General features: G+C 45.5%; 1 protein-coding gene across 2 annotated transcripts in view; it reads right to left on the bottom strand.

Moving 5' to 3' along the window:
• The window catches only part of FHL2 (four and a half LIM domains 2), a 79,101-nt gene that overhangs the window by 30,095 nt on the left and 36,279 nt on the right, over positions 1-12,727 (bottom strand). For both annotated transcript variants that reach the window (XM_017541100.1, XM_017541099.2), the window contains exon 2: positions 710-889. In XM_017541100.1, the coding sequence (XP_017396589.1) occupies positions 710-865 (156 nt within the window). In that variant the 5' untranslated portion in view covers positions 866-889. The remainder of the gene's footprint in view (positions 1-709; positions 890-12,727) is intronic.

Raw genomic sequence — 12,727 nt, forward strand, 5'->3', positions numbered from 1 at the left:
GAGAGCTCAGAGCTATGGATGGGCTCCCAGTGTGTCCTTCAGCGGTCCAGGATGAAAGAAGGGTCTGCTGAGAAGTGCAGGCCAGGGTTCACCACGCTTAACCGTGGGGCAGTCGGCACAAGTGACCGGTGGCCTCTGCTGAACCACACTGTGCCATCCCGCTGTTCCGTGTGGTGAACACGTTCCCCACTGGAAGGAAACAATACCAATTCTGTCCTTCTCTCATTAAAGGAAAAGAGCCCACAATCTTCCAAGGACTTTGTGCTTTTATGTGCCCATTTATCTAGGAACCAACTCTCATTCTCTAATGTACACATTCATTCATCAAATATTGACTGAGCACAGCACCTGCTCCGAGTTACTCACCGTGGGGCAAACCGACAAGAGAAAGAGAGCACCGCCCTTAAGAAAGGTCCAGTACTGGTAGGCAGGTGGGTGGTTAGATATGGGCACTAATAACTAGAATACAGAAAGTGTCCTTAAGACACTAAGCACAGGAGTCCTGGCAAGGCCCTTACTCAGTGCTTGTGGACACAGATCACATCAGGTAGAGGGAAGAAGCTCCGAAAGCATATGTGCAGGGTCCACAACCATAGGAGGGGGCTCAACAGACAGACTTCAGTGGTGGATCAGAGCTTCAGCACAAACCACAGAGAAGCCCGGGTTTCTTGGGGGAGCACCGGGGACCCCAGAGGCCTGAAGCAGGTACCTTGCAGTCACAGCCGATGGGCTTCCCACACTCCTCACAGGTGTTGGCGTATTGGGTCTCGAAGCATGCCACGCAGTAGGGATTGTCCTCCCGCAGGATGTACTTCTTGCCAAAGAGAGATTCGTTGCAATGGTGGCAGTCAAAGCGCTCGGTCATTCTGACACTTGGCTTTTCAGCAACCTACCAAAAAGAAGAGAAAATCCAGTTCCTGTTGAGCACTCTCTGAAGCGGGTGCACGCAAAGGCATTAACCGTCCTGCCGTCTGTCATTTTAGCTGAAACGTGACTAATTCCTCCGGGTGAATAATTAAAACTCACCCTTTACAAGGTCATAATTTTCAGTGACAATACCCCCGTTTTTTTTTTAATTAGCTGGGGTAATTTTGTGTTTGAATGCATTCCACTTCTTTTTTTTTTTTTGGAGATGCAGTCTCATTCTTTTGCCCGGGCCGGAGTGCAGTGGCGCAATGTCAGCTCACTGCAGCCTTCGCCTCCTGGGTTCAAGCCATTCTCCTGCCTCAGCCTCCTGAGTAGTTGAGATTACAGGCGCACACCACCACGCCCAGATAATTTTTGTATTTTTTAGTAGAGATGGGGTTTCACCATGTTGGCCAGACTGGTCTCAAACTCCTGACCTCAGGTGATCTGCCTGCCTGCCTCGGCCTCCAAAAGTATTGGGATTACAGGCATGAGCCACTGCACCCAACCACATTCCATTTCTTGAAAAGCACAAATTATTTTTGACTGTGTCAGAAAAAGCTATCTCAGTTTTAAATACAGGTAAGAGCTGGAGCTAGAACCCCCATTCTGCCTAGCTGTGACCCGGCCTTGCATCTTCCCCTTCTCCCTGCCCCCAAAATAGAAAGGCAGGCATAGAAATAACATGTCCATTGCTATAAAAAGATTTTCCATGAGCTCCTCTTTATGATTCATGATTTGAATAGAAGAAACCACAGTGGCAAAAGGGAGGGAGATCTGACTTGGGAAACCTGAGATTAGATCCTATGAGGGCACTCTTACCTTGGCCTCGGTATTGCATTGGGAAGTGCAATCTGACCTTGCACAAGAAAAACTGCCAAAGTCCCTGAGGATGAATCATTGCTCCCTGTGGGAAAGATTACCCTGCAGCTGCCCAGGAAAGCAGGATAAAGGGAAATGCTCACTTCCCAGAGCAACGATATCAGTTAGAAACGCAGTGGCTGCAGTTAATGACTCTCTGGGCAACAGGAAAGAGCTCTTCCAATAAGAACAAGACACTTTTCTCTGCGAGGTTGCAGAGAAAAGGGAACACTTATACACTGTGGGTGCGAGTGTAAATCAGTTCAACCATTGTGGAAAGCAGGATGGTGATTCCTCAAAGAGCTAAAAGCAGAGCTACCATTTGACCTGGCAATCCCATTTATAGAAATACAAATCGTTCTGCCACGAAGACACATGTACATGAATGTTCACTGCAGCCCTCTTCACAATACGGAAGACATGGAATCAACCTAAATGCCCATCAATGACAGACTGGATAAAGAAAATGTGTTACATATACACCACGGAATACTATGCAGTCACAAAAAAGAATGAGAGCATGTCTTTTGTGGGAACATGGATGGAGCTGGAGGCCATTATCCTTAGCAAACTAATGCAGGAACAGAAAACCAAATACTGCATGTTCTCACGTGGAAATGGGGGCTAAATGATGAGAATACATGGACACAAAGAGGGGAACAGACACTGGGGTCTACTTGAGCAGGGAGGGAGGATGGGAGGAGAGAGAGGGGCAAAAAAGATAACAATTGGGTGCCAGGCTTAATACCTGGGTGATGAAATAATACGTATAACAAACCGTGTGACACGGGTTTACCTGTATAACAAACCTGCCCAGGTACCCTGAACCTAAAATAAAAGTTTAAAAAAATGCATCTCCACGCCCAGCACAATCCATTTTCTAGGATGAATACATGGCATGAATAAGCAGCAAGGGACGGGCCCCTCCTCTATGACCATTCCTATAAAATCGTGTTAGAACGATCCTGGAGAGAAAAAGCCTACCACAGGAATAGCTGCGGTGGAGAAACGTCCGCAGGGCATTAAAAACACAGACAATTTTCTTCAGGAATAAATGGCAATATTCCATTGGCTAAAAGTGGAAAGTTTTCTCTGTTGTTAAATAGGCACACTGGGCTGGGCATGGTCATTCATGCCTGTAATCTCAGCACTTTGGATGGCCATGAAGGGTGGATCACCTCAGGTCAGGAGTACGAGACCAGCCTGGCCAACATGGTGAAACCGCATCTGTACTAAAAATACAAAAGAAAAATAAATGAGCCAGGCATGGTGGCACACGCCTGTAGTCCCAACTACTTGGGAGGGTGAGGCAGGAAAATCACTTGAACCAAGGAGGTGGAGGTTGTAGTGAGCTGAGATTGCACCAACACACTCCAGCCTGGGCAACAGAACGAGACTCTGTCTCTAAAAAAGGAAATAGGTACACTGGTTGGCTATGCAACTCTGAGCAAGGTTTCACAGACTCTAAGAAAACTTGATTCAATTTGCAGTTTTCAAACGATAGGAGAGTGAAATCCCAGAATCAGACCTTCTGATGCAAATAAAATATTGTTGCCTGGTTTATGGTTATAGTAAATTTGATAATGTTTATTATTTTTGTACTATTGAGTATACATGGTACTGACGACTATAAGCAAAGAAAGGATCATCTTTCAAGTAACCATTCTTGGATATTTCTGTGTATACAGAATAATTCTCTTCCAAGGGCAATAAATACGCAGCTGGACACATGTGGCAAGATCCGACCTTCTAAATCACTCTTCCTGGAGTTAAAGAAAACATTGTCTGGACATTCTTGTGATAACATCACAAGATGAGGCTCTTGAGCACTTATTCTGAAACCCAACATATAAATATTCTTTGTACCGAGGCCATCTCTGATTGCAGCAGCCGCGCTGGCGTAAGATTCAATGCTTTCCTGTAATTGTTCAGTTATTGGCCTTGAAAGTGGCTGTCATTTATTTCAACGCAATTGAGAGCTGTTTTTTCAACATATGTATTTTTTTCAATAAAGGGTGCCATTTAGCTGTGGGACAAGAGGCTCATTGCTCATTCTGCACCCACAAACATAAGAATAATAATTTGGGAATTTGAAATAAGAACCATGAAAGGACAGAGAACTATGAATTGTGGAATTGTAAAAGCTGGAAACAAATCCCCAGATTATCTATGACAACTTCCTCATTCTATGGATGGAAAAACTGAAGCCCAGGCATATTTATGAAAAAGAGGGTCCAATGAGCTTTCTCAAATAGCCATCTGACTTAGAGAAAATGAACTCCCAATCTAACTCAAAAGGCCCAGCTGGGGAACGGAGATGGTCTACATCCTCTGTCAATCGCGGCAGAGCTCCGTTTCTGTTGGCAGCTGGTGAAAGGGGTACATGTTTTCCTCTGAGGTAAGAATCATGATCATGATACTCGTATAGCTGCTGTGTGTTTTCTACCTCCTCTGATTCTACAGGACCAAGACAGAAAAAAAACATTAAAGGAGTAAACTCTGAAAATAAGTAGGGTTCCACATTTCCTCAAAGTACAATTGAAATTATGAATGTCATCATGATGAATGTCATCATCAGTGATGTGATGAATGTGACACCAGCTCCCAGCAGGAACAGTAGCAGCTGCTATCTGCTCAGTGGGTCCACCTGGGAGGAGGCACTTGGCCCTGCGGTTCAGCTCCCAATTCTACAGAACTATTTCTGAGAGTGGTGGATCCCTCTTCTACCGTGTTGCTTAACTTCTAATAACTCATTAGAGTTCTACAATGAACAGAGAGCATTTCTACTCAAACCAATAGGGCAGCATAAAATGAGCACCCGCTGCTACCTAGGAGCACAGCAGGACCCACCGTTTCAAAGCAGGCCCCTGAAGGAATTCTACACAGCTACATACAGCACAAACTCCAAGCATCAGAGTAACAGTCCGTAAGATAATAAGCAAGCTCAGAATTTCCCTTCTATTACAATGTGTTTAAAAGTATGCCTATTGTCCTACATTAGAAATCTTCTATAATTTGCTCTTTTTTTTTGAGACGGAGTCTTGCTCTGTCGCCCAGGCTGGAGTGCAGTGGCATGATCTCAGCTCACTGCAGCCTCCGCCTCCCGGATTTCAGTGATTCTCCTAGCCTCCAGGATAGCTAGGATTACAGGCAGGCACCACCACGCCCAGCTAATTTTTGAAACTTTTTTTTAGTAGAGATGGAGTTTCACCATGTTGGCCAGGCTGGTCTCCAATTCCTGTCCTTAAGTGATCTGCCCACCTTGGCCTCTCAAAGTGCTGGGATTACAGGCACAAGCCACTTGCATTTTTCAAGTCCCATGAATACCTGATTGCTCATTCATTCATTGACGAACCATTGGCTGAGCTGGAACTATGTATCTAATGTCATGAAAAGTGCTGAAGATGCAAAGATGAATAAGATGCAGGCCCCTCCCCTCAAGGAACTTGTTATCTAGTAAGGAAAAGACATATAGACCAAACAGATTGCCAAGCCCCATACCCAAGGCGTGCTGGAGGTGTACAGGTATGATGGGCACACAGAGGAGGAGCCCCTGAGAGAGTAGGCGGGTGTTCCAGAGAAGATACTACCTGTGCTGGGAAAAGGTCAACCAGGTGATATGGCAGGTTAGGTCAAGGGGTAGGGTAGGCAAATCCAGAGAAATGACAGAGTAGGGTAGGCAGAGAGCCCAGGAAGATGGAAGACCCAGTCAACAGCCAAGGCAATGAGGGCCTGGGTGCCTTGTTCATGGACTTGGATGTGCCTTGCGGGCAGCCAGGAGACAGACAGCCCAGTGAAAGTTTACTGCATGGAAGCCTGCCTTTACTCTGCAAAACTGGGAGCAGTGACTCCTAAACAATGTATCAGGGTATCAGAGCCCATTTCTGAATCATTTCTTCAAATAAAAGTAGGACATCTTGGTTCTATAAAAACTTGTTAACCTAATTGTGTACAATCCATTTGCTCTCTCTGAACTCCACATCCCTCCTGACAGGTTATCAATAATTCCTGCCCCTTAGCTGGTACACAGGAATGCTGAAAGCATCAGGCAACAGCTTGCAGGGAGTTACCCAAACGTAAGGGGCAACTCCTCCTTATTTCATTGAATCAAATTCCAAATCACGGTTTCCTGGAGTTCTTATTCCTCACCAAGCAAAATCCTTCCCTGATGTCGTTTTCGCTTTGGTCCTGAATACCTAGGGTATTTGAAAGAGCTGGATCTTAGGGTACAGCCTTGACTCCAGGCCAAGGGAACTAAATCAGTGAGACAGGTGCTAGGTGCAGCTCGAAGGTCTGGGGATGGCCCAGAGAAGGCTTTGATCTCTGAGTCTCTCACCATCCCAGCTTTGACCAGATATTAGAATAGGTCGGGTGCAGGGGTTCTTGCCTGTAGTCTCAGTACTTTGGGAGACTGAAGTAGGCATATCATTTGAGCCCAGGAGTTCAAGACCAGCCTGGGCAACATGGAGAAACCCCAACTCTACAAAAAGCACAAAAATTTTGCCAGGTGTGGTGGCAGGTGGCATGCACCTGTAGTCCCCGAAACTCAGGAGGCTGGGGTGGGAGGATACCTTGAGTCCAGGAGGTTGGGGGTGCAGTGAGCCGTGATAGCACCACTGCTCTCCAACCTGGGCAACAGACACCATGTCTTTAACGAAAAAAAAAAAAAAAAAGAAAAGGAAGATGTAAGAATACAGGCTCAGAGGGCCAGGGAGCAACAATGCACAGCTACTGCTAACAATTCACACTAACCTTAAAAGTTCACAAGCTTATCAATGTGATTCATTTTTAAACCTTCAGACTCAAAAACTGTAAAACAATGTACGGGCGGGTAAGATGTCAAAGCTGGAGGAACACAAAGGAAAACAGAAAGAGTAAAGGGAAGAGGACAGGGGTGGTGGCAGGACAATGCAAGGAAGGAGGCGGGTACGTGAAATGAGGCAGAAGGGAGGCAAAGTCCCTGCGCGCCAGGAGGCTCACTTTTTTTGAGACGGAGTGTCACTCTGTCACCCAGGCTGGAGTGCCGTGGCCCTATCTCAGCTTACTTCAACCTCCACTTCCCGGGTTCAAGCGATTCTCCTGTCTCAGCCTACCAAGTAGCTGGGATTACAGGCTTGAGCCACCATGTTCAACTAATGTTTTTTGGGTTTTTTTTACACCAGAAAGATTTCAATCAAAGGAAGGGCTGTCAGCCTCCCTTGGCTTGCTAGCTCAGGCCTTGGAGTTCCAGGAGCCTGACTGATCCCTACCAGCAAAGCCTGAAGAGGTCAGTTTTGCAAAAGAAGTCTCCTTCAAGCATCCTTTTCAATGAGCCCTTTATTGACTACTTACTTTGATCTGACCCCAATGGGCCCATGTTCTTCTCCCCCTTAGAACCCAAGGTGCTTCTCCCTATCAACCCTGCTGTAGGAGACTCATTTCCTAAGGAGAAATCTGTGAATGTCCTTCAACACGTGCAGAAGCAGCTTTGGTATAAAGTCATTCCCTGGATCTTTAGATGCCACCAGGGGTCTGCGTGGGACATTCGATTGCTTATCAATAATCAATCAGTGCTTTCCAATCAGGAAAACTATGTGGGCTCTTTTAAAAAATATACTGGAAAAGTGCAACGTTTTCATGCAATCGCCCTGTCCTCTACCAACCGAAAGCATTGGGAAGGGTGCCCACTACCTGTTGCTGAGACCCCACCAGCAGGGAACACACACAGGACCAGGGTCTTTGAGAATACTTGTGGAATGGGTGAACAAATAAATGGATGGGTGGATGAAGACGAACATGTCAGAGTACAAACATACAGGCAAAAATACAAACATGTGAGAGTACAAACATACAGGCAAAAATTAAGTATGAAAAATGAGGAACATATTATGTGAACAATCCACTCTGCATAGCAAACCCAACATGTACTGTGCTTTAGCATATGACATCACGAGCTTCCATCGCTGCCCTCATCCCTCCTTCCAGATAAGCTGCTGCTTTCACAGTGGATAGAACTCTGCTTACTGTGTTTGGACTCCAATCTCATATGAACACACAGCTGCACAGTCCAGGATGAGGCCTGGCCAGGTCAAAAAGCAAAAAGGCAGCTGGGAGTCATGCCCACTTTGGGAAGAACATACAGATCCCCAACACAGGCTCCAGGTGTCAGCAGAAGGCCCTGATGTTCTACAGACATGCAGTGCCTAAATCAAGGATCCTCTACCCAAAGGCACGGGACTCTCACACCTGAAAATGTGCTCCGAGAACACCCTGCACCATTTTGTTTTCCCTCACTCCCAACTCTCTTCATTCATATAGCTAAATGGTCTGTTTTAAATAGAAATTCTGATGAAATGGAGAGGGCCATCAGGTCAAGGAAAGTTGCTGTTTTATAAACTAGAATAATGGATCAAGCCTTGAACTTCCTCAAGTGGGAGAATCACTTGAGCCCAAGAGTTCAAGGCTGCAGTGAGCTGCAGGGCTGCCACTATGCTCCAGCCTGGGCCATCGTGTAAGACCCAGTCTATACAAAAGAAAAAAAAATTTGTATCAGTTGGAAATGGTGGTGTGTGCCTGCAGTCCTAGCTACCTGGGAGGCTGAGGCAGGAGAACTGCTTGAGTCTAGGAGTTTGAGGCTATGGTGAGTTATGATGGCACCTGTGAATAGCCACTACACTCCAGCCTGAGCAACACAGTGCACCGTGTCGAAAGAAGGAAGGAAGGAGGAAGGAAGGAAGGAAGGAAGGAAGGAAGGGAGGAAGGAAAGAAGGAGAGAGAGAGAAAGAGAGAAAGAGAGAGAAAGAAAGAAAAAGGTGTATCTAGCATCCACTTGAAATCTATTTTAAATTGTTGGGTTTTAAACAATCTTAGTTTGTAAGATGTAAAACTGACTATGCTTCCTACTGTATAATATATTTACGGATTAATTTAATGAGCCTTTACTACACGCATGTACAGGCAGGTGTCAGAGGTGTATTGTAGTTTACATAAACTGGTAACTTCCAACTAAAAATAAATAAATAAAAATCTTCATCTTTGGTAATTCTGTGTGAGGCAATGCTTGAATAAGGTAAACTGCTGTCTTCTGAATTATTCTTTGAATATTGAATAAAAAAAAGAAATGGGAAAACAATAAATATCAAGTTTCTGACCCGAAGTCCATGACTACAAGAGAGTTACACGTGTTTTGATGCCCTTCAGCCTTTTGAAGAACAAGAACAGCAGACAAGAACGTGTTGAGTAACCACTGTTTCCCATGTGCTCTGTGAGGCACCAGGAAGCGAGATAAAACAGTCTATGAAGGAGTTCCAGTCTAGTTTTAGCTCCAAATAATTTTTTTTTTTTTAGATGGAGTCTCGCTCTGTCACCAGGCTGGAGTGCAGTGGTGCGATCTCAGCTCACTGCAACCTCCACCTCCTGGGTTCAAGTGATTCTCCTGCCTCAGCCTCCCAAGTAGGTGGAACTCCAGGCACACACCACCACGTTTAGCTAATTTTTGTATTTTTAGTAGAGACGGGGTTTCACCATGTTGGCCGGAATGGTCTTGATCTCTTGACCTTGTGATCTGCCCGCCTTGCCCTCCCAAAGTGCTGGGATTACCGGCGTGAGCCACCATGCCCGGCCTTAGTTCTAAATAATTTAAATCACCTTTAAGATACCATCATGTTGTTTAATCCCAAAACACGTCAATTGCAGCAATGCAGGACAACCGCAGATGCACAGGCTAGAATGGTGGGTGGCCTCACGCCCAACAATCACACCAGTGTGGGGACAGAGGGAGACCGCACCCTGCGTGCTATCGCTCCACCATGCCTTCCCTGAGTGAGTTCTGAACACTTCTACACCTACAAAACGAAAACACCCACTCTCGCTCATGGCAGGGTTCTTCTCTCTCCTCCCAAGTCCCGCTTGCTGTTGACTCTTTTGGATATCTGAGGTGCCTATGACCCCCCACCCCCATGCTGGCCTTTCCCTTGGTGTCCAGCAACTTCCATAAATGACTGGCCGCCTCCTTCTCACTGCAGTCCCGCCGCTCTGTGGGGTTTCTCTGGTGCACTGCAAGAGGACTCTGTCCCAAGAGGCTCGCACACTTCCTTCTGCTTCATTCATTGACTGCTGGCTTCTTACTGGTTCCAAAAGTTGTATTAACCCAAACAGACAGGTGTTGTTGATGACTTCCTTGATGACTGACAAGCTCCATTTTCACATACTACAAGGACATTCTGACATTAATTCTGTTTACCCATGAAAAGAAGGCCACTGCTTCTGCCACAGATGTCTCTCACCTCACTCAGGACCGTATGCCTGGAGGATCTTCAGGCTGCAGACAGAATCGGGGCAGAAAAGGCGTGGGTCATGAAGGCTGCGTACGAGTGTGAAGTCTGAGTTCACACCAGGTGTGACACCACCCATGAGCACTGGGTTGGACCTGGGAGACCAGATGCTACTCCAGACCCCTTGTGACGTCCCCATGCAGGGAGCATGTTTAACCGCAAGGGGAAAGCCAAGACTCCCAGGAGCAAAGTAGTGATCAAATCTTAAAAAAAGGGAGAATGACAGCTGGTGGGGAGAATTTTTAAGTAGATGTTACAAGAGAGCTATAGTAGTAGGGTTTTCTAGAGAAATAGAACCAATAAGAAAAATACATTGATTTACTGCAATGATATAGCTCATGCAATTACAAAGGTAAAAAAGTTCCAAGACCTGCAGTCAGCAGGCTGGAGACCCAGGAGAGCCGATGGTGCACGCTGCAGTCTGAAAACAGCAGACTCTATAGACCCAAGAAGAGTCAATGTTTCAGTCTGAGTCCAAAGGCAGAAAGGACAAATGTCCCAGCTCAAGCAGTCCAGCTGGAGGAGTTCCCTCTTCCTCAGTCTTCCTGTTCTATCCAGGCCTTCAACTGTTTCGACAAGGCCCACTCACATTATGGAGAGCAACCTGCTTTACTCAGTCTACCCACTCAGATGTCCATCTCATCCAAAACACCCTCCCAGACACACCCTGAACACATGACTAAATGTTTGGGCACCATATGGCCAGTCAAGCTGACACATGAAAGTAACCATCACAGGAGCTAAAACTGAAATCCACAATTCAGGATGACAGAGGAAATTCACTTGACTCACCCCAAAGTCAAAATGCCAGCCTAGTCTCCAGGAAGACTCAGTTCTCAGCCACTAGTGAGAGCACATGCATTTTGCTTCAGATGGTCATCTTGAGGAAGTGACCTCAGTATAATGCAACCTGAGATGAACACTTAATAAATGTGGCTTTGATAAAATTCTCATGATGAAACTACACAGAAGAACCCAACATCTCATGTTTCCATTCACTCAAGCGCAAGGAACTTCGTACCTCACGGCATCTGAGTCAGAGAACAGCTTACCAGCTCAGGCCCTACGCTGACGAAGGAGGCAGCCTGAGTCACAGAGACTGAGTACCTGGCCCTCAGCACAGGACAGGAGTAAACTCCTCCTAATAGCCAGTCTGATCTTTTTTTTTTTTTTTTTTTTTGCAATATTCTACTGGGCGTTTTGGACTGCAATTTAAATAGCTTTCAGTACTGGAAGTGGCTTAACAAGCAATCTTGGGTCAAAGTATGCAGCATAAGGCCTCATAGAAATATTCAAATGTTTTTTTAAAAAAGAAATGTTCAAATGTTCTTCCCTTGGTGTGTTTAGTGGTTAGAACTCAGGTTGTTGAGTTAAGCTGCCTGGGGTCAGATCTAAGGGCTACCATTTACAGGCTGAGAAACCCTGGGTTAAAGTTGCTTTGATCTTTGTTTTCAGTGTCTTTACCTGTAAAAATGAGGCTATCAAATATGTATACACTGTCTATGATGTGCAGGCTTTTAAACAACGCTGCCAAAAAGACAACAGCATTGTCCCCACTTCCCAGTGGAGGAAACGGAGACACCACAATATTAAGTGACTTGGCCCACACTGCACAGGCTGAGGAACCCAGATGTGAATTCAGGCCGCCTGGATGCAGTCCCCAGCATCCTCTAGCCTACCGCATCTCCCTGTGGCTGTTTGTGAGACGGTAAACTAAAATGAGGAGGAACCTATGTGCCCAGAACAGTTCCTGGGCTGTAGTATGCCCATCATTAGCCTTCATTGACGTGTGATGGTGTAAACGCAATTTAAACTATGGCAGGCTAATAAACACCATGGAAACACAATTCTATGCATTCATTGATGGTCTTCTAAATTGGGGGGTGATCTAAATCCAGTAACACTTGAAAAAATGTAAATAAACGCACAATAAAATGTTCTTTGAGTTTGGGTTTGTTAAAGTTTAATTGATAGACTTTAATTGATAGGAATTCCTGTACTTCTAAGACTTGCTGCAAATGTTTTTTGTTTTGTCTAAAACATCTTCAGGATAGTGCAAAACCTCTTTTCTTTATTATTATAAGACACTCTACTAGTAAAGTCAGCACCAAATATGTGAGATGTATTTGGAGTTGTGTTTTAAAGACAGTTCTCCTGATTCTAAGCCCACATGGTGATTTATTACCTTCTAAAATATGTAGAAGGAAGGGCAGGCCCTAAGTTCAGCGCTAAGTTCACTACTGCATGGAGGCCAGCTACACATTTCAGCTAACCGGGTTAGCCTAGTTCCACTGAAAACCCGATTGGGGATATAAAAGTAAATATGACTGATTGATTTAAAATCAGAAAAACACTCAATATTTTCTTCCCTCAATTTCTGGTAGGCTAAGATATCACGAGTGTGACTTAAGAAAAACTTAATCTTTTTCGTTTAAAATAAGGCATTTTTAAAAAACCAAATGGTTCAGTTACTAAACGTCTACCCGAGTCAAGGAGCGAGGTCACACTGCAAACTCCATTTACTCCTACTAAAGAAAAACAGCCCGGACACCCCCGCGCAGACCACCATGCCAGGACAACCCGCTCCGGAGTCGGGCCTGGGAGCAGGGGGACAGCGTCGCCTCCCGCGGCCAGCCTTTGCCCGGGCT

Source organism: Cebus imitator, unplaced genomic scaffold (genome assembly GCF_001604975.1).
Source record: "Cebus imitator isolate Cc_AM_T3 unplaced genomic scaffold, Cebus_imitator-1.0 Scaffold131, whole genome shotgun sequence".
In the NCBI taxonomy this organism is placed as follows: Eukaryota; Metazoa; Chordata; class Mammalia; order Primates; family Cebidae; genus Cebus; species Cebus imitator.